We start from the raw sequence: 23,364 nt of genomic DNA, 5'->3' as shown, positions 1-23,364 counted from the left end.
ATGCATCAATGCTGTACACACATCCCACCATACCTGCACCACACACACCCACACCTGTGAATCTTTATGGAGATGGCTATTAATAAATCACAATCATCGATGGTTTATATGGTTAATGTAAAATATTTTTGCCATCGATGGGAGACAACCAGATGGTTCTCCATTGATGGCACATCATTAACAATTTGGTCAACCATTAAATATTATGCTGCTATTACTGTAATATCGCAACTGATGGCAACCATAACGATGGCAATTCCTAATTCACAGATTCGATGGTGATGGTCATTCTTACAGCACCAGATGCTGCTACTGAGTACACACCATGTACCGCCTGAAAAAGGGACTAAGTAAAAACCGGACCCGGATAAGACACCGGAACGCCGGACCAGACATCAAACTCTGCATTCCGGAGCTTATAGTGTCTGGTCCGAGGGGTGTCCCATGCGGGGGGTGTCTTGTCCGGGGGGATGCCTGTGATTGCTCACACCAGGGACATGGGGAAGGGGAGATTACAGCCTCCCCGTGTGGTCTGGACCGTTCCAGTTTTTATTACACCCCCGGACCATGCGGTGAGGCTGTATTCTCCCCCCTCTCCTCTCCCAGGTGACAGGTGCGAGAGCAGCCTCATCAGATGGAGCACCCCCGGACAGGACACCCCCGGACCGGATACTACATGCTCCGGAAAGCAGAGTTTGATGTCCAGTCCGGCATTCCGGTGTCTTATCCGATTCCGGATTTTACCCATACCCCCTGAAAAATTACATCACGCCCACCCCGAATACACCGACTCTCAACCACCCTGCTCTGAGACGGGGGTAAGTAAACGTCACACATACGTAGGAAGATCATGAGTCATGACGTGATCGTGACCTCGTCGGGCGTGTCTTCGGTAGCGCGATGTACGTGACGTCATTACTGTGCGCCAGAGACCCGGAAGCCTCTGTACTGGCAGCCTGGGAACTAGCTGCTACCATCTGTAGTGTCATCACCGCGCGTCAATATACTGGAAACGACAACAACACGATGGAGACTAGCGGCGGCGAGAGGAAGGTTTGTGGTGGGGGAATGGTAACACATAGCTTCTGGTCTTCAGTCACAGCCAGCGATGCTCACAAACTAACGATTGGGATGAGGCACAGAGGGTCCCAAACTCGGTCCCCATAACCCCACGCAGCTCTTTTCCAGCAGGGTGACTGGTGTGTGGCTCTGACTGCCGAGCTTGAGAACCTCTACTATAATGTATCGCACAGAACCTGCCAATGGCATGTCTAGTATGCGTTCGGACTCAGGTGTTATAAAGGTCTATACACACTGGGCAGTTTGGACCGGGGTAGTTGCTAAAATGTAGTTGGCTAAAGGACCTTTCACGCCCAGTTGGAGAAGCAAGACTGGGGGGCTTGCTCCTTCACTATCCATGCCACCACTGGTTGCCTTTAGTAACCAGGTGGCAAGCGGTTTATCTTTTTTCCCCCGGTGGTGGTCAACTTTCTGAAGCAGGACACTATCGAAGCCATCCACTCCACCGCTCATCTGCTGGCAATACCAGCAGATGACTGGTTGGGGCCGTTGGGCCAGTGATGATGCGGGAGCACGTATCAGCGATCATCCCTGCCCCGTACACACTGGATGACTTTTGAACTGAAAACAGCTCAAATGAGAAAACTGAGCTGCTTTCAGATTAAAGTTGCCCAGTGTGTATGGGCTTTTACTCCCATTTAAGTTCTAGGTAGTTTGGGGCAATTCAGTGTCGGTGGTTGCTTGCTTTACCTTTTGCAGTCAATTTTTTTTTTTTTTTTTTTGCAATACAAACAGTCTGGTTTAAATTAATTGTAAATTATTTTTTTTTTTATAAAAAAAAAATGGTCTACATTGAACAATGTTAATATTCCTATTGAGAATGGCTCACCATTGGATCTGCTACAAGCGCTACGGCTGTTGAGCCTGACTAGACATTGGACTTGAAAGGGTTAAATGTTTCTTCCTGCGGCCCATCTTGCCTAAACACAGAAACCATTTAATTTAACACATTTAGATTGTGAGTAACTAGAGTACCCGGGGAGAATATACAAACTCTGCACAGTTAGGGCCATGGTGGGATTTGAACCCATGACCTCAGTGCTGTGAGGCAGTAATGCAAACCATTACACCAACCATGCTGCTTTGACATGGTCAAAATATTGACATGAAAAAAGTTGACATGAGTTCTTCCTTTTTTTTTTATTTTTTTTTTTTTAAAGGTGTTTTTTTTCTACACATAACTATCCAAGTGGACATAGATTATAATAGTGTGCTTTATGTAGCGTTACACTTATATGGTGTCGAAATAGACAATAAAAAAAGTCAAAAACTCATGTCAACCTGAGGTACATTGACCTTTTTCATGTGTAAAGTAAGGGATGTGCACTAATACTGTTCTCCAACACTGAGCAGAGTGGAAATATTTGGCTATGGATCCTAGGATACACCATGTGCAGGTCGACATCAGCTTGCCATAGCTCGGGCCATGTACATCGCTGCACTCGATACACTTTACAATTTCCATTTGCAGTCCACATGGCTGTTAAAGCATTAAAAATTGTGAAAAACTCGACCATTGTCAGGTCGCTTTTTGACTGTCAACTTATACATTGTAGACCTATCATCTGGGTACTGAAATATTATATACACATATATCACTATTCTGGACATCACCAACAGCCTTAACAAAAAACAAAAAAATAACTATAGCTATCCCTGGAACATTACTTGCTTTTACCCACTCTGTGTGTATGGTATGCAGTCATTAGATCTACATTGTCTAGTTCGACGTGGTCAAAAGGTCTACATGTGGACATAGACCCCAAAAAACATAAAACATGTAGACCAACACATTGTAGATCTAATATACCGTAACCGTGTGCACTCATATAGACTTCATATTTACATAAGGCACTATGTCTGCAAAAATACATTTAAGTCTTCACGATTCCAGTACATAATGCTGTTAATTGCAACCTGGTGGCTTCAGGGGCAATTAGTCTGCGGTAAGTTATTTAAGTCAAAATCCTTGTTTTAAATTTTCTCATTTATTTAAAATCTAATGATGCTGAGACTAATGTACATCTTTCTAAATTCTACCTTGTTGTATCCACATATTTTGGCATAATATGTTTAAAGGCCCATAGACCCTAATCAATATTGAGCTGAAAGCAGCTCACTTTTTGCGGTTTGAGCTGCTTTCATCGCAAAACCGGCAAGTGTGTATGACCAGGCAATGAGCGATGATGCGCACTCCTGCATCATCATCGGCCATCGTCCTGTTTGACAGGACGAGTGAACGGCTTTCCATACTATGGAAAGTGGTTCACCCCATGAAAACTGCTCAGTGTGTATTCACTGAGCGTTTTTCCTGGCAGCGATTTGCACTGCATCGCTGGCCATACACATTGGGCAAAAATGCCAGTGTGTATGGACCTTTAGTATAAACGTACTATTTGTCTTTCAGAGGTGCTGCAATATTTAGAAAAGGAAGTGCATTATACAGATTATATTCCCTTTTACAGATGTAAACTGGTCACACACACACACACGCACACTCATCTGTGCTGTAATGTGTTCTAATATGTTGACCATTTAAAGATGTGCTGTATGATATCTGTTATTCTGCAGAGAGTTCATGCAGAGGAAGAGGAGCTTGCACTTAGCGATGATGAAGACTATGTGCCTTATGTACCAGTTAAACAAAGGAGACAGCAGATGGTAAATTCATTTTCATTTTTGGCCTTTTTTTCTGTTTTGCTCACTTACAGTATATGGTTTGCCAAGCTATTATTAATGAGTCTAACTGCCATGTACAAATTTATAGTATTCCACGTGCAAGATTCTATTTTGGACAAAGCAAAATGTACTTTTTGACGTTAACCCTTTGCGTGCCAGTATCTCTGTCAGAGATAGGCAAAATATCTGCTACAAATGCCAGTGTGGCTCACATTTGTCATATAAATTTTAATAACAAATGTTCTGTAAAAAAAAAAAAAAAAAAAGACATTTTATAAGTTGAACATTACAGGTCATTATGATGATTAAAAATGTTTTCTTGTGTTTTACACCTATTTCGACAAATTCACTTGCCACTCAAAGGGTTAAAGTAGTGAAAAGAAAATGTGCCCTTGAAACCTGAACAGTGGGACCCAAAGCTAATACAGTGACCATAGTTTGGTTACAGCTGGAAACGCCAAAGACTCGCCTAATGGTTCCCATCTTGTTACATGCAGCTTCTAAAGCGGTTGCAGATGCGCAAGAAGGGAGTGATTGAGGAAGATCAGAAGGACAGTGGAAGTGACCATCGGGGGGATGAAGATGACGTTCCCTTGGGACCCCGGTCAAATGTCAGTCTTCTGGATCAACATCAACACTTAAAAGAGAAGGCAGAAGGTGGGTGCGGGGCGCCTCTGTGAATAATACCTGCTCTTTTGTGGTCCTCTGTTACTTGTTGCATGTTACTTATGTGCTTGCTTGCAGAACATGGTGTTCGATGGAAACATTAATCTCATTTTGTATTACAGCTAGAAAAGAGTCTGCAAAGGAGAAGCAGCTGAAAGAAGAAGAGAAGATCTTAGAGAGTGTGACAGAAGGGAGAGGTGAGCACTGTGTGGCATAGACATTAGCACTCTCTATATCCCACAGAAGAGTACAGTTACTAGGCTGGAGTACACTATACTAATTCAATTTTTTTTTTTTTATTCAGCCCTGATGTCTGTTAAGGAAATGGCAAAAGGCATTACCTATGATGACCCAATTAAGACCAGGTAAGCCAGTGGGCCATATTTGATGCGGCCGGCGAGGGGGTTAAAGGGTGGGGATCGCCGGCCGCTCATCCTATTCAACTTTCCGGAGGAATCCTCACTGTCCGATTATGGCGAGGATTCCCCCCAGCGACTAATGCAGGGAGCCCACTGCATTTAGCCGCAAAACTTGCTGTTCTGGCAGCTGTACACCCCGTTTCCACGTTGCTGTGGAAACGGCGTGTGCAGGGGTCAGTTAAATACTGACCATGCGAGCTGTGAACAGCAAGCAGTCAGCACTGCTCGCAAAAAGCATTGAGTATACCCCTGTGTGTCTAAACGTTTATATTGGAACTTTTCTGGAATCACTTCACCAATGCTTTATTAACCATCTCCTTCTTTAACAGCTGGAAAGCCCCACGCTATATTTTAGCAATGTCACAAGCACGTCATGAACGTGTCCGGCGAAAATACCATATTCTGGTCGAAGGTGATGGCATTCCTGCACCCATAAAGAGCTTTAAGGAAATGAAGCTTCCTGCAGGCAAGTAACAGCTGTTATAGTTTCTCAGATAGTGCTGTTCTCTCTTCTCCTAATGCAGGCATGTCTAAACTATGGCTATCCAGCTGTTGTCAAACTACAAGTCCCATCATGCCTTGGCACAGTTTTGCTATTCGGGAAGCTAAAACCAGGGGTGGGGAACCTTTTTACTAGCAAGGGCCATTTCAAAATTGATAAAATTCTTAGGCTCTGGCTACAGCTGAATGAAGGAGACAGATGCTGCAGGACACCTCTTGGGATAACTCGCTCCCATATCACCACATTGTGCAAGAACGCCCCCTTCCTGAGCAAGCGGCTGGGCGGGCCACACAAACTGGCTATGGGGGCCATTTACGGCCCGTGGGCCAGAGGTTCCCCACCCTTGGCTAAACCTATGGCAAGGCATGCTGGGATGTGTAGTTTCACTACAGCTGGAGGGCCACACTTTGGACATGCCTGTCCTAATGGCTTATCTTGGTACAACTAGAAGTGGTATCCGATCTTGGTCTTGGCCTTTCTCTGGCATTTCTAATGGCGATTCATCAACTTCCATTGTTTGTTGCAATAAAATAACATCTGTCATTGGATCATTCGTTCTTTTGACAAAAAGGTAAGTTTTTATAGTTCAGTTTGTGACTACATACAGTATAGCCCACACTCACAGATTTTTGTTGATATAATTTAAATGTAATCAATCAATTCAATTATATTGTGTCAATCTCCGAGACAGATGTGTTTTTAAAGGGTATGTGTGTGAGATCTTTAGCCTATCCTCCCTTAACCCCTTTGAGTGCCAAGTGAAGTTGGTGTGAAAATTGCCAAACAGACCTTTTTATTCATCATAATGACCTGTAATGTTTACCATATATAGGAAATAAAATCTTTTTTACACTACATTTTTTTTAATTTGAATTTATATAACAAATGTGAGCGACACTGGCATTTTTAGCAGATATTTTGAACATCTCAGGTGTTGGCACTCAAACGGTTAAGCTGGCTACACACTGGACGACACTGCAAACGATGAGCTGATGTCAAGGGTTTACCTTGAAATCTCTGACAAATGGTGTATAGTGCATACACACTGAGCAATTTTACAAGCAATATACTCAGTGACCACATCCAGTAGTATAGCTGTTATTGACGATATCCTCAGTTTGAGCTGCATAAACAAATGACAAAGGGTGTCGCTAACGATATTGTGCATACACACTGATTGATATACGCCAAACGTTATGACTGGTTGTTCTTGCACATATTTAAAATATCGCCCATTGTGTACGCACCTATACACTACTTGTATCAAATTATTATGTAGTCAATTTCTTGTATTCTTTCATTGCTTGCAATTTTGGCCTTTAGCACATGTGGCCTGATTGGTCAGTGATGTGGATGCACTGGAATCCTACAGCATAGCTTGAACCTACTTAGATGGCAAAAAGATAATCCAGGCTGTTCTCCTCTTAAAGACGGGAAGGTGAATTTTTGATTATCAGAGGAGATGGTTAAAAAAAGAAAGAAATCCTGAGTTTTTAGGATTGACCTCTGACCCTTGTAGTATTGGCACTATACAAGAGAACAACCGGTACTGTGTCAATAGCATCGCAGTTGAAGATATGCCATAGTTTATACAGAAATGCTCAACAAGGTTCTTTAATGTCATCTCAGATTAGACTACAGTCCCTCATATATCTCCACGGTGTCCGGCACAACCACTTAGTAGGAATGGATGTCGGGTGCCGTCGTGAGGATAGATACACAGCAACAGTAGCGCGGCACTCCAGACGATTTAGTTGCAAAATCTTGTTTTATTATAGCAACGTTTCAATACATATTTAGTATTTTCATCGTGCCTGATGAAAATACTAAATATGTATTGAAACGTTGCTATAATAAAGTGTGTATATATTTTTTTAAGTATAATTATTTTAAAAGTGGATAGTTCTGGTGCATAAGAACATGGTGTTGTGATTTTCCGGTCTATAGGAATGTTTTTCTTATATTTGTCAATTCAACAACAGCTATTCTACGTGGGCTAAAGAAAAAAGGAATCCAGCATCCCACTCCAATCCAGATTCAAGGGATCCCAACAATGTGAGTGAGCAGGTTCTTTATTTGTGCATAAAACTCCTAGTGTGGTCATAGTGGTGTTTAATTGCTATAGTCCTGGATCGGCAATTACTGCGTATGTCATGTGGTAAGACTTGTGTGTGTGTGTGTGTGTGTGTGTAATAAATGTTATTAAATTGACAATATTCTCTTGCAGCCTATCTGGACGGGATATGATTGGCATAGCTTTCACCGGATCTGGCAAGACTTTGGTCTTTATTCTACCTGTTATTATGTTTTGTTTGGAGCAAGAAAAGCGATTACCTTTCACAAAGAGAGAAGGACCTTATGGGCTGATTATTTGCCCATCGGTATGTATGTGATCAGTGGTCTATATGTTCTGTCCTTTATCACTGGACTTTTTCTTAAGCCTCCCAGACTGGAGCAGATTTCTCTAACATTAAGTTGTGACATCATCCCTGACAGGGATACAAAACCGTGTACCTATAGACTACAAACCGTTAAAGGCCAGTTACTGTATATCTTGTTCCTGTTTTTTTCTGTGATTAAGCAAACCTAAGTGTTGTCTCATTTTGATAACTTGGTGACACCTGGAGTCGCTGAATTTCCCTTCTCTGTACAGATGGGGCCCATTTCCAAATTATCAGTGACATGTTTGCTCAGCATATCACCTACTCATTATGGATTCGGTAGATGTGGCCATGTACAGAGATTTTACAGTTATTGCTACTGAGTCTATCTCACCATTTCTAAATGTATGGTAGTCACTGGAAGATTAATACCATGTGTGCCACTAGTTCATCACTGTTATGTTTCCTCCCCATAGAGAGAGCTGGCTCGTCAAACGCACAGTATTATTGAGTACTACAGCCGCTTGCTGCAGGAGGACAACTTCCCACCCTTACGTACAGCACTGTGCATCGGTGGTATGTCTGTCAAGGAGCAGATGGAAACAATCAAGCAGTGAGTTGTGAATTTTGTATTCCAAATGTAATAACAGAATTATTTCCATGTTTGTAATAGTTTGTGTTATTTTGTTTGTGTTGTGTATTGTTTCTGTAATGCAGCACTGATGGATGCTATTTACAAAGATCCTCTCAACCTGTTGGTTCTGTCTTTTACTATAACAGAGCAGGTAGCCAGTCAGCCTTCTTGTCCGGTGGCTGAAGGGAGGAAAGGGTTTGACAAGCTGATTGTGTAGTGGCCATTTGTGGAATGGATGCAAGTAATTTAGCCTTACACTGCTGCTGAACAATGTATTTTACATTTATGCTTTCTATATGAAAATATCAGTTATTGAGTTAAATGTATGAATTGCAAGTCTTTGGAGGCAGTAAGTCATCTGTCCTACTCCATTACAATTGGCTAGGCTCACTATTAATTATTTTCTTTTCTTAGTGTGATGGTTTGATATTTAGCCGGTTTTATACATATCACAAAAGTTATATTTTTAATGGACCTAAACAGGGCCCCAACACTAGAGTCTACTTTCCTTCTCCTTAGTTATTTGCTCAACCTCTGGAGGCAGGTAGAGGACAGAGTTTCTGAAAGAACAATTGAGTTGTTCCAACCACCAGTGACAGCCGTGGGGGGGGAATACTATGGTTTTCAGGACTGATCTGAACCAGTTGCTATAGTCTGAGTAATCTGGTGCCACTTTACAAATAAACAATAATAAATTATAATTTTTTTTTATCCTCCTCTATGTAGGGGTGTGCACATGATGGTAGCAACCCCTGGCCGACTCATGGACCTCCTACAGAAGAAGATGGTGAGTCTGGACATCTGCAGGTACCTGGCTCTGGATGAGGCGGATCGTATGATTGACATGGGATTTGAGGAGGACATTAGGACAATATTTTCATACTTCAAGGTAACCACTGCATCATCGCCACTTCTGCATTTGTTCACTATATGAATCTGTGAAAATGTGTTACCAGTACATCATATGCTATGGGAAGCGTCAATGCTTGTTCTAGTGTCCTGTTTGCTGTGGCAGATTTTAAGAAGGTTGCATCATGGTTGCTAGTTGCTTTCCCTTTAGACACAGGGAGCCATACTGTGCGCTTATCTCAGAGGTGCATGTGGCTCCCTCTTTAAGCAGAGTGTCATGAGGATTATCTTACCTCCTTCCTTTCTTTATAGTTACAACAAATTCATGAGGGTGCAAGACAGTCCTTCTAGAGTCCAGACCAGTGGCAGACAGTCTCTGCTCTACCTTGAAGCGCTCACTAAAATCTTATGCCGGGTACACCTTAGAACGATTGCTTTATGATTTGTCACATTGGAATGACAGCTCGTGAATATTGTTTAATATATGCAGAATTGCTTGCTCCCCTGGATGACATACAAGATCATTTTGTGCATATTCATGAAGGGCCGAACAAGAGATCATGCTGTCATCCAATAAATCGCTCAATGTGTTGACAATTAAATCCGCAGCATTCACATTTAACACACAGATCTATTTTTCCTCTCTTAATGACCCCCGACATTATATTATTAACACCCCCAATACATCAATAATGGGTGTGGATAGATCGTTTCTAGATAGACAGTCAAAAGGTTGACCTGTAAAAGGTGGACAGGGTAAAAATGTTGACATGATAAAGATAGATTTGTGAAAAGGTCGACATGAGTTTAAAAAAAAAAAAATTGGTTCTCATGTCAACATGGATAGTGACGAAAAAAAACATGAAAAACTAATTTAGACCTTGTCATGTGTATACCTTTTTGACTGTCGATCCATTCATAGATCTATCAACTGGAACCAATCAATAATTACCACTGACATTATATTATGAGCAACGCCATTATGTGAATAAAGATTCACGCGTACTACATGGTCACTCCCAATGGTCACCTTACCTTAGTTCCCTCCCCTACATTATGATGATACTTCTGAGCACGCTACAGGAACCCCCCTCCACATAAAAAAAATAAATACCACATTCTAAGATATTGTTTATTATTTCTATGGAAAGAATTACCCACATCCTACATGACACTATCGCCAAACTTGATGAGATATGGTCCCCATGGTTTGCCCATTCAGCTATCCCCCCTACTGGGACCTGAGATGCTCGGTAAAGCTAGGTCAAGCATCATTCCTGACAGAACAGTTGTTTCATGCCCAATCTTGCTTCTTGTATATCTTGGCTCAGTGGTCCCTCCCTATTCCTTTATGTTCCTCACTCTTCCTTTTCTTTGCCTCTATTTCCTATTTTCAACAGTTTTTCTTTTTTTCGCTTTCCTTCTTCTATTACATGGTTTATTATTTTACAATTCAACTATTTTATATGTTTAAAACTGCCAGAATGGGGCCATACATCAGAAAGACCGGTCTAAAACATGATTGTGTCCAATTTCCCTTCAACTCCCCGGCAGTGCTTGGTGGTTTACGGACACACAATGTACTCACAATCTGTCATGCAAACCATCTGCTGCATGATTGTATGATTGAAGCTTTTAAATAGGGGGCTGGCCAACTAGGATCAAAAGGATAGGAGTGCCAAAAATCCTGTGTGTTTTTTTTTTTTTTATTAAATAGCCCGAATGCAGCAATCCTCTGAAAACTGTTTTTAGAGTAGTGACAGAATTGTAGTGACAGAATTGTTTAAAGTAGTGACAAAATGTCCACCGCTGTCTTCAGCCACCCGGCTGTCTGCTGCTTGGATACTTCTGCAGCTCCCAGCATCTTCACTGCCACGGCCTGCTAGTCAGGGAGGGAGTGTCACTTGACTCTGGTTGTATGATCCATCTAAAGACAAATTGCATGTGCAGCACATCAGATCAAAGAACCAATCCTCCAATCCCCCTGGGCCAGCATTGTATGATTGTGTGCATACAATCCATTTTACAATCTATTGAGATTGTATGTATGTATTGGGTACAATGTATTTAAAGTGTATGGGGACCTTAACAGTGCAGGTTAGTGATATCCAGGCTTGAGCACAGGTGACCTAATTGGTATCTTAGTGATTCTGATTAAACCATCGCTAAAGCCTGGATATCACTAAATCCTGCACTGTTGGTGTGCCTTGAGGACCATGGTTGGGAATGCCTGACTTAAGGTGTGTACACACAGGGGAGATATATTGCTGAGCCATATATTGCTCAGTGTCTCCTTTTCATCAGCGACCAGAGATGGTCGCTGATGAAAGGGAACCTCTGCCGGCTTGCTCCTGCGACCAGCGATTAGAATGGGGCTGAAAACGGGAGCGCGCACCGGGCTATTTATCACCAGGGCACACTCCCATCTCTGGCAATATGGTCGCCAGCGACCATATTCCCAGCGATATTGGCCCCTATCGCAGCCGTGTGTACATGGATATAGACCCATGCATGGATCGAGATTGCAAAGTAATGTTCTCTGGGCCATATTCAGTTAGCAGCAGGGTTCCTGCAGCTAATTGTGGACACCATGTGGGGAAAGGTATTCCATTATTTAGCCTTTTCCCCCACATTGTAATGTTTTTTTTTATTTTATTGGGGTGTTGCCAGACTACTTGTTTCTCTTCCTCCATCCCTTTATCCTGTTTTATTCTGTAATTCATCCTCCTATGCTTATGATTTCTAGTATATGTAACTATATTTTGAAATAATTGTTCTGTCAGAGATCCACTCAGTTATATCGCTATATATTTGTGCATCATTTATTATTCTACATTACTGATTAGCTGTTGAGGACACATATATGTATAGTATGTATAAGATAGATACATTTTCATGTCATATTAACTAATGCCCATATGGGAAAGGTGCCCACATTGCACAGGAATAAATAAGATGATTCTAAGCACCAGGAATGGGGCTAAAATGTTTAGGGGTTTTGAGTGTGAATGTCTGTGCTTCTCTCTACCTACACAAATATACCTATTCACTTCTCTTTTCTTATGTAATTAGGGTCAGCGTCAGACTCTGCTTTTCAGTGCCACTATGCCCAAGAAGATCCAGAACTTTGCTAAAAGCGCCCTGGTGAAGCCGATCACTATTAATGTTGGGCGAGCAGGTGCTGCCAGTTTGGATGTCATACAGGTGAGGGATTTCCTTCCTATGCCTAGGAGCTGGATCTGTGTTCAGTGCCTCATAATTTTGTTTTACACTCAAATAGATACATTTACATTTAAGGTGCAGATTAATAATGCATAGAAAACTGAAAATCTGCTGCTGCAATGTTTGTGCCAATTGGTTGCAATATTTATTTCCAAAAATATTTTTATTGTATCATGTAAGATTTTACTACACACGTGACTTTATGGGCCTAATTCAGATCTGATCGCAGTACAAATTTGTTCTCAAAATGGGAAAAACCATGTGCACTGCAGGTGGGGTAAATGCAACATGTGCAGAGAGAGTTACATTTGGGTGAGGTATTTTGTTTCTGTGCAGGGTAAATACTGGCTGCGTTATTTTTACACTGCAAATTAGATTTCATTTTCAACACACCCCACCCAAATGTAACTCTCTCTCTCTCTGCATATGTTACATCTGCCCCACCTGCAGTGCACATGGTTTTGCCCATTTTTAGAACAAATTTATACTGTGATCAGATCTGAATAATGGACTATGTGAGCAGTTACTGACCACTATGGGTTAAAACGATGGTTCCCAAAACTTTTTGAATCATGGCATCCTAGAGCATCTAAACCTTTTCTGGAAACACCGTAGACCAACCGTTTCTTATTGAGTAATTAAGAAACATATTAAATTAAGTGAGTTGTGTTTATATGTCATGTTTAAGGTCCGTTATATGGTGAGAAACATATTTACTCCACATAGGATATGATTGACAGCCACAAGCACTGGTATATGCCTGTTACATTGATAAATTTAATTTGTCCTGAACTGCCAACCTGAGACACCTCTGCAAGTATCCTGTGGCCCAGGTGCCTAGGCACACAGTTTGGGTACTACTGAGTTAAGACCTTTTTAAACCCTTTGAGTGCCAACATCTCTGTAAGAGATGCATAAAATATCTGCTAAAAATGCCAACATCTCTGTGAGAGATATGCAAAATATCAGCTAAAAAGGCCAGTGTCACATTTGTTATATAAATTCAAATAAAAAAATGTTGTGTAAAAAAAAAAAAGATTATATTTCCAATATAAGGTAAACATTACAGGTCATTATGATGAATACAAATGTTTGCTTGCCAATTATCACACCAATTTTGACAACTTAAACCACAATTGCTGATCTAATGTTAGTCATTCTGTCTGACGTTTTTAAGTGCTTTTTCCAGATTGTCACTTAAAAGCCACAATTTCTCTCGTTTTATTGAACAATAGTAGAAACACAGACTGTATCCTATATTCCAGATTCGCAGGGTTCTAGGTAGTCCTCAACTTTGAGTGAGTACTTTAGAAATCTGCAACCATATATCAAGTGTAGTCACTATCTTTAGTTACTGGTACGTTCCCATGTAGTTTTGGGACATGAGAGTGTGCTTAGCTTTCCAATCAAATATAAGAAATAGCCATTGCAATATATAACATCCACAGGACCCTACACAGTGCATATTTTCCAGGTCTCCTCACAGAATCACAAGTGAATTAATTAGCTTCACCTGCGGACCTTATAAAATGTGTCAGTGAGTAATGAATACACCGGTCGGGTGACCTGGAAAACGTGAACTGTGTGAGAACAGAGTCTGAGAACCCCTGCAATATACCATATTGGTTGGCAATCCTAGTGTATTATAGGATCTTGATTGGCATCTAGTATCTGGGATATGTTTAGTAGCTGCAAACATCGTAAATGAAGTAATTCATAAAGTAGTGCCTAATGCTTTCAGTATCTGGCTCGGATTCAGGATAGATCTATAATATGTAATGTTAGACTGACTGATCTACCAATAGGTCTGAGTGATTGCATTGTAAGGTGCCTACACACAGCGAGCACACCAGCTGGTATGGCAGGTCCATGTCAAAACATAAACACACAGTACTTCTACCTCCCTTGCATCAAAAAGAATCTCTCCACCAATTAAATATGTTCTCTGTTTTTGCGTTAGAATAATATTAATGTGTAGCAGGAGAGAGCTTGCTGGTGATTGGTGTAGGCATGTCTATTCATGAACGGGAGGAGCTGTGTGTAAACATTGCGGAGTCATAGCATGAATGATCACTTTCCCATAGATCATATCATGGAGTGTTTGTGTGCTAATGTGAGATCTGTTCTAGACATACCCCCAAAAAAGGGAGTGATCATATTTTCCTAAAGGACCATAATTGATGTGCATGATATACACAAATCTCCCTAGCAATGAAAATATCTAAAATGAATATATTTATGATCATTCCGGCATGCATGTGTAATTAACCGCCGATGCGCTAAGCTTAATGGTTGCCCTTTTCTATCGGGGAGTATGTAATGATACCATGTGACTGACTGCTTTGTGTCCAAACGCTACAGGAAGTGGAATATGTGAAGGAGGAAGCCAAGATGGTATACCTACTTGAGTGTTTGCAGAAGACCCCACCTCCTGTAAGTGACTTTTATATGTAGTAAATGCAATTCTATATTGATCTATCACAGCACATGGTTCCATGAATGTTCAGCTTGTTTATGTATTTGTCAGCGGGCACACCATCCCGAATTCACTGTTCTTGCCATTATTCTCATAGCATTATGAGACCATCAAGCATCACAGGCAATACAGTATCAAAAGATAGATGCTAAGACAATTATAGCCTTAATATTTTCAAACTACCCTGATGTGTCTTTCTGGCCACGTATTGTGTGTTGTGTTGTTATACTTTAGCATTTTAGTATAGGCAGTCCATAGACTACATTTCTTACCTCCATATCCTTCTCCTGATGTTGTGTTGTCCTTCTGTACCAGGTGCTGATCTTTGCAGAAAAGAAGGCCGATGTGGATGCTATACATGAGTATTTGCTACTGAAAGGTGTGGAGGCAGTCGCCATTCATGGAGGAAAAGGTGACTAGTCTTTTTTTCCCCACTTATTATGGCTTCTTTATTACAATTCATTCAAGAACCTCTAATATGATTTCCACTTATTTTGCTGATTTTACTTTTGAAACCCTCTACTCCATTGTTCTTGGCACTTATTAAGCATCAAGCTTGCAAGTGTGAGTGAATTGTTTGGGGGCATCCACCATGTTACCTTTCATTGCCAAAACATCCAATAAGAGCCTGCCAAGTGGTTGTTTCTATTGGTTTCAAAATGTATGTAAGCCATTTTGCTTCTGAAGCTCTCATTTTGTTTATGTGCCCTCATATAATGTACTTTGATTACAGTTAAGGAAGTTCTACACAAAAAATTAACTCTCTTGTGCCTGGGCAGTATGTGGGGAAATATTTGTTCTCATTTGCTCCTACTACTCTTATCCTGAGATCTCTTATTTGGTCTTTGCAGGTAGATTTATCTGATGTGTGGAGACAGCAGTTTGATGTACTAAGCTCTGTGTACAGGTGGCAGGATGTGGAATTGTAATCTGCAGTTAGCTGCAGCATGAGAATACTGCCAGTATTGCAGATCCTGTGGCCCTGTATGGATAGTGCACTGACTAGTTTTTTTTTTTACTTCTACGGCAGTGACGTTGCCAGGATGGGGAAGTGGGTTGAAGGGGATGTATAAAAGAAGTGGTTCCCAATCACAGTCCTCAAGGCACCCTAGCAGTACAGGTTTTAAGGCCAACCATGGCTGAGCAAAGGTGCTTCAATCAAAATTATGGCAGTACTAATTCAGCTGTGCTCAAGCACGGCTATCCATAAAACCTGGATTGTTAGAACCAAGTTTGGGAACCTCTGTACTAGAATGTTTCAGGCATTTAGGAATGATTCATGGCCTATTAGTGAGAAGGTAGCGATTTATATAAGGAGATATTAGGTATGAATCCTCCACCTGTAACCGTGAGCAAGCTTGGTAGTTTCTATTGAACTGCTTTTAATATTTCAGCAATTTGTTTTTAGACCAAGAGGAAAGAACGAAGGCAATTGAGGCTTTCCGGGAAGAAAGAAAGGATGTCCTAGTAGCTACAGATGTCGCTTCCAAAGGTCTGGATTTTCCAGCTATCCAGCATGTGGTCAACTATGATATGCCTGAGGAGATCGAGAACTATGGTGAGTCTGAGAGACCCAAGTGACTGCTGCTCACCAGGCTTTGTGTGTGGGCAGATGGGTGAAGGCCATACACTAGTGTGATTTTGGCCAGATTTCACCGGATTCAGACTGATTGGTGGCCGAGAAATTGGCCCAAATGGCATGTTTGGCACCGTGCGCGTCGGGTCGGAGATAAATCGTATGTGCAGCAGTCAGCGACACATCGCATGCACATTAGCTCCCATGATCTATCGCATCTGACTTCCATTAAACACTCCCCGGCAGCACATCAAGCGCCAAGTCCAATGTGAGCCCTCCCGGGGAGCTCAAGGTAAATCTGGCCTGACTTACTTAGTGTATGTGGGCCTTAATTGTTGTGGAAACGAATGGGAGAACCATTTCCTCACACTTTTGACTCCCAAGCCCGGAAAGGAAAATATGTGTCTGCTTCTATGTTCTGGATTTAAAAAAATTTAACTTGGAGCCCTTCCACACATGCATAATCACCTATACTCTGTGGTCTAGTAAGCCGTATGCATTTGTTCTACCAGATAAACATTGTCATGCCATGGTGCACCTGATAACATAGATTTCTGTTGTCTAGTCTGTGCTTTGCTCGATTTTAAATCCTTTTTACATATTTGTCATCTGTTATTTGTTTGTTTTGTCAACGACCAACGTGAATTGGCTTGACTGGATCCAGATTAGGTTGATGGCCACTACCACCCCCAATCCTGACCCCGGTGGCCCAAAAGCTGTCCGGGCATTACACAAAGTGGTTGAGGGAAGAAAGATGGCCAAAGTTGTATAACATAGAAGGGGTAGATGACATGGGGTTTAGAAAAAAAAGAGTGTTCAGATCCACGAGTCCACCACAGAGGTGTATGCCGGGCACACCATGGGCATGCGGCACATGTTCAGGGCCTTATGCTGGACAGATTTGGATGAGCACTTCAGAGAGGGATGGCAAAGGGTCTGGCATGCCTATTGGGGTAGCCTGGACCTCTATCTGATGTCAAGTTGGTGTACGCCGGACAGACTTCATTTTTTTTGTCCCGAATTTTCGACATGGACACTGAAATGTAGCACCACCTCCCCTCACATGGCTCAACATGCTTCGGGCACGGTGCCTCGCTACGCTCTGCACACTATTTTATTCTCCCACCATGCTCTAGTGCAGTGGTGGCCAACCTGTGGCTCTTGAGCCTCATGCGGCTCTCCCCCTTGTAAAGTGCGGCTCCTGCTCCCACTGCTGCCCGCCGCCCACCGTCTGTCCCAGTCCCTCCTTCTGCCGGTTCCCTGAATCCCTTCTCCTTCTGAGGGGAGGAGAGCGTGCATCGCGCATCTCTCCTACCCCTTACTGTGCATCCTTGTGACTGGGCCGTCCGCCAATCAGAGCTCGTGGGCCAGCAGCCAATCAGGAGCCGGCCAGCGAGCTTTGATTGGTGGGCGGCCCAGTCACAGGGAAGTGAGGGGGAAGGAGACACGCGGTGTGCTGTGCTCTCCTCCCATCGGTGACATGACAGGAGGACTGCAGGGGGACACCAGACTGTCCTCTCCCCGCCTGGCAGCAGCAGCAGCAACAACGGTGAGTGCTGCTGCTGGGAAATTTTGCACTGTGGGGGCATAGCAGATTGTGGCACTGTGGGGGCGTAGCAGATTGTGGCACTGTGGGGGCATAGCAGTTTGTGGCACTGTGGGGGCATAGCAGTTTGTGGCACTGTGGGGGCATACCAGCTTTTTGGCACTGTGGGGGCATACCAGCTTTTTGGCACTGTGGGGGCATACCCGGCACCGTGTGGTGCATACCTGTCACCGTGGGGGGCATATGTGTATCTGGCACTATTGGGGGCATATGTATATATGGCACTGCACTATTGGAGGCATATTTGTATCACACCCACCCAAGGGGTCAAAATAGACTACGCCCCTTTTTTTGGCGCATGTGCCTTTGGCGTGCGCATGATGTCGGCTCTTTAGCTTGACTACAGATATTTTTCGGCTCTTAACCTCTGACCGGTTGGCCACCCCTGCTCTAGTGGATGGTAGGGCATGAAATACAGCCGCATGTTGGCGCAAAAAAAAAAAATGTGTAAAGCCCCATGTTGACCTAATGCTTGTGTCAACCTAATGACCTGTTGACCTAACCCATGTCGACATTCAGTCATGTTGACCTAGTGGTGTTGACCTAATGCTTGTAGACCCAATGCTTGTAGACCTAGTGACTGTATCCCGTATGGGCACCTTAAGTCAATATAGGATGGTATTGATCATAGGATAGACAAGCAATAGCAATTAAGGGGAATTAAGGGGGTTGGTGATATATATATATATATATATATATATATATATATATATATATATATATATATATATATATATATATATATATATATATATATATATATCACACACACACAATTAGGATTGATCTAGACAAGCAATAGTTCTACAGTCATTAGGTTGACATGCATGAAGGTTGACATGACTGAAGGGTCATTAGGTCGATAGGGGGAAGGATGACAGTCAAAATGTCAACATGGGAGTTTTCACTTTTTGACCCAAAAGTTGACAGTTGACCTGGACACTTATAAATTGCACCATGTCCCCTCACATTTTCCCACCACACTCTAGTGATTGGTAGGGCATGAAATACCGCCTGGCGGGTCCGAAAAAGTGAGAAACCCAATGCCGATCTTTTGACTGTTGACCTTCCCCATGTTGACCTAATGCTTGTGACCTAACCCCATATCGACCTTCCACTTGTCCACCTAGTGGCCGTATCCCATATAGGATGGGTTATGTTGCTTTAATACAAACCATCCACCATAGGTAATATATGATGAGCTATCTTTCAACAAAGTGATTAATATTGTTATGGAGAATTTCCATTCACTAAAACTTTCCTTCTGTATTGTACTTGTGGACACAGGAGTGGACTGGCCTTGTCTATACCATTGTAATGTTATTCTGCTAGCATGTTCCAGCTTTTACTCTCTCTCTCTTTTATATATAGTTCACAGAATAGGACGTACAGGGCGATCCGGTAATACGGGAATTGCCACCACCTTCATTAACAAGGCGTGCGGTAAGTGTACACACAGAAGACCGTGCCTAGTTATTATTGTACAGTCGTGCAGTCTGAGTTGTAGTAATAATAATCCTGCCCTCTCCCACAGACGAATCTGTTTTGATGGACCTTAAAGCTCTGCTTATGGAGGCTAAGCAGCGTGTGCCCCCTGTACTGCAGGTGCTCAACAGCAGTGAGGACAATATGCTGGACCTTGACGGTGAGTACTCCCATGCCGACGTTTCCCAAATGTGCTGTAGTGAATTGCAAGTTGTCATTTTAAACATTTATACAAATGAACAATTTTTGTATCCGTAAATATTGTCGGAATAGGTCAGGTTAGTGAGTTTCTTTAGATTACCTCATCAGGATAAAGGTTAATGATCTGAAAGGTGTAAAGGAGCCCATACACGCTCCGTTTTGTACTATGCGATGCGCGCTCCCGCGCATCACATAGTACGGTACAAAAAGTATGTGCTGCACATACTTTTTGTACTAGGTAAACATCGTATCGGATCGCAGTGCATGCACAAGGGATGCGATCCGATACGATGTTTGCTGTTTCAGCACAGAACGGATCCGTTAAACGTACCGTGTATGGGGGGCTTTAGTTCCATAATAGATTTTGAGCGCACACATTTTGTGGAGGGAAATGGTGTCAAATTTTCTGCACATCTTTTAAATGGTCCCGTATAGTTTATACATAAAAGAAAGCATGACCTGCAAAATCTGCCTGGCTGAGATGCATGTAAAATACAAATGCGTTCTAATAATACATATTGGCAATAAAAAGGAAGCACATAAGTAGTATTGCCCAGATATGCCTATATAGACAAACCAAAACCAGAAAAATTAAATGTCATGTAGGCACAAAGGGGTCAGGACAATAAAGGCCCCCATACACTAGCCGATTTTGGTCAGATTTCAGCCAGATCAGTCGGATCTGGCCGAAATCGGACCAAAATCGGCTAGTTTTGATGTCCCCTCAGATCCGATGCGCGGTCCCGTGCGCATCGGATCTGCATCCGGTGGTCGGACCTGCTGCACGTCCGACCACCCGACTTGGGACCTATTGGGGCGGCGCGGCGGTAGAGGGAGCAGGGGGGGCTGGGGACGCTGCGGGGGACACAGGCGGCATAGAGCCGGGCAGGGGGAGCCGGCGGGAGCTGTCAGTACGGAATAAAAAAAAAAAGCCCATACAATGAATGGGTGGCCTGTGATTGGCTGAGCGCTCTCTCAGCCAGTCAGCAATTGGCTGAGAGAGCGCTCAGCCAATCACAGGCTGCCCATTCATTGTATAGGCTTTTTTTTTTAATTCCGTACTGACAGCTCCTGCCGGCTTCCCCTGCCCGGCTCTATGCCGCCTGTGTCCCCCGCAGCGTCCCCAGCCCCCCCTGCTCCCACCAGCAGCCCTATCTGTAGCCCCCCCCCCCCCCCCCCTGCTCCCTGGGTTTTTTACATGTGATAAATCGAGACGATTTATCACATGTAAAAAATGGCACATCGAGTGTCAATCTAATCAAGCTCCCCTGGGGAGCAGCCGGGGAAGCTCAGGGGGAAGTCGGGGTCGCCCTAGTGTATGGGGGCCTTAAGGATCATTGATAGTCATGGTTATATCTGCACCAAATGGGAATAACACTGGCAGTGCTCTTACTGCATGCTTTCATGATGATAACTAATGTTGATCTAAATGCCCACCCATTGTGCTACTGACCACCGGGGCTTCTGGCTGACAGTTGCTCTGTAAGGTAGTCTTGCTTGCTTATTCCAGTATCACCTCAATAGCTATTAGTGAGATATTCCTGGCCACTGCCTTAAGGTGCCCACACACTAGAACGATTTGCCTGAAATCTTTTGTTCAGGACTGAAAAAAGATTTCAAGGCTAATTTATGCGCACATCTTACGATCGCAGATCTTTCTAGTGTGTGGGCACCTTTAGACTGACATATCTACTCCTGCATGCGCAGGTTCATGAGGACCTTTGACCTCTATAGCTGTGCAGTGTTGTTGGCTTCCTGTTCTAACCATGTCAACTGCAGGGTGGATAAAAATTAGAACCGTGACTGTAATGTTGTATAAGATAGATCACTGTCCTAATATGGCTTTCTCTGTTGTCAGGGGAACGAGGCTGTGCATTTTGTGGAGGTTTGGGCCATCGTATTACAGACTGTCCCAAGTTGGAGGCCATGCAGACCAAACAAGTCAGCACCATTGGAAGAAAAGATTACCTGGCCACCAGCTCTATGGATTTCTGAGAGCGCACATCACTGTTGGATCTTAGATGGTGGATTCTTCCTTCTGAACTGTAGGGTATATGGCTGTGGAAGCTGCATTCATGAAGGATGTATGCATTATAAGACAGCTAGTTGCAAATCATATTGGTGACTAGCTTGTGCCTGTGTGTCGACTCCACACAGGGGCAAAACACTGACGTTTCTGTGAAACATTTTATTTGCTCGCAGCAGAACCGATATCCTTCCCATACTATATTGGACTTACTGGCCTGCTCCCAAATGTTACGTATAACTTGCTGTAGGATTAAATGTGGTTAAAAAAAGTGTCAAAACTCTCATTAAATGTCTGACTTGTCACATGAAATTTGGTATATTTGTGTTGTGTTTGTAAAGAAATCCATCCGCTAATTGTATTTGTGCACCACGATTACGTATGCCAGAAAGTGACAGAGTTCATATACATTTTTGTATAATGTCTCTTACACCTTATCGCCTTCATTCCTGCGGTTCTCCTCACACTACATAACATAAATGCTGGATGCTCCCTCCTCAGCATCTGGTGACTTGAAGCTGCGCTGTCCATGATGGCTGCCAAATTAACGTTCCATTATTAGAAATCATAAAGTTCTAAAGTGTTTCTTCTTGTGGATTATAAGCAATGTATCCCCTGCTGTGAGCTAGAGATCTAGTAAATCGCCAACATCTATAGAATCACTTGGGCTAGAGCTTTGTGCTTTTACATAATCACTAATTATACAGTGACTTCTGATCACACAGTAGGAGGTGCATTATGTAATGTGTATGTAAAGAATACTTCAGCATTTATCAGCATTAGTAATTCTGCAGTAACATATGGTGGTGTTTCTACATGCGTATGCTTAAGAGGTTCATTTGTCTGAATGGTTTCACTTCTACACATTTTCTGACATATATAAACTTTATTCCGTTGGATGCTTCTGCTATTCCCCTGTGGCATTTTCTCTGGAGTTGGCTGACTCAGGTTTCCAGCCTCCTGTCTTCCCGGTCTTCGCTACCGGTATGCTCTCCGTGCTAAGCGGTGTACTTAAGCACACATGGTGGCACACAAGCAGTGCACCCGCAATGTGTGCGGAGTTGTCATCTGTGCAGTATTTTGCTAGGCAAACACTGTGATCTAGCAGGATAGACAGTACATGTACCATCTATCTCTGCAGGCAATGGCGACGTGAGGGACCAAGCATCGCTATGGGGCAAACACACAAAACGATCCATGGTTAAGCGATCTAGTCAGATCTCTTAGAAATGGGGCTTAAGTTGCCCCGTGTGTATGCCTCGTAACACTCTATCAAGTCATTGCTGGAACCTCTGTGGATGTAGTCATTTAGCCAGCGAGTCCTGGGACAGTTGTCAGCAGCTTTCCAGCAGATGGACTGGGATTATTGCACGTCCAAATGGCAGCTCCCCAGATGTGTGAGCTCTACACCTCTGTCCGATGCAGATTCTACTTCTGAGGTTTCCTCTGAATATGAGGCCAGTCTCTGTGGCCTCTGATGTTAAGACTTCCTCAGTGCATGAAGATGGCTGGTCACCTGTACACCTGCTGGGTGACCTGGAAAACGTGAATTGTGGGATCCT

General features: G+C 43.0%; 1 protein-coding gene across 1 annotated transcript; it reads left to right on the top strand.

The window, feature by feature from the left end:
- Window positions 1-894: 894 nt before the first annotated feature.
- Window positions 895-22,102, top strand: DDX41 (DEAD-box helicase 41). Its single transcript, XM_083182097.1, has 17 exons — window positions 895-1,053; window positions 3,652-3,741; window positions 4,257-4,416; window positions 4,548-4,622; window positions 4,730-4,790; window positions 5,174-5,310; window positions 7,329-7,401; window positions 7,574-7,727; window positions 8,204-8,340; window positions 9,088-9,250; window positions 12,283-12,414; window positions 14,794-14,865; window positions 15,224-15,320; window positions 16,317-16,466; window positions 19,462-19,533; window positions 19,625-19,735; window positions 21,635-22,102. Exons 1-17 carry the CDS (start codon window positions 901-903, stop codon window positions 21,769-21,771), a joined length of 1,974 nt encoding a protein of 657 aa, XP_083038223.1. The 5' UTR covers window positions 895-900; the 3' UTR covers window positions 21,772-22,102.
- Window positions 22,103-23,364: the final 1,262 nt, after the last annotated feature.

Source organism: Crinia signifera, chromosome 4 (assembly GCF_055691185.1).
Source record: "Crinia signifera chromosome 4, ASM5569118v1, whole genome shotgun sequence".
NCBI lineage: Eukaryota > Metazoa > Chordata > Amphibia > Anura > Myobatrachidae > Crinia > Crinia signifera.
This window is presented reverse-complemented; position numbering and strand designations above follow the sequence as displayed.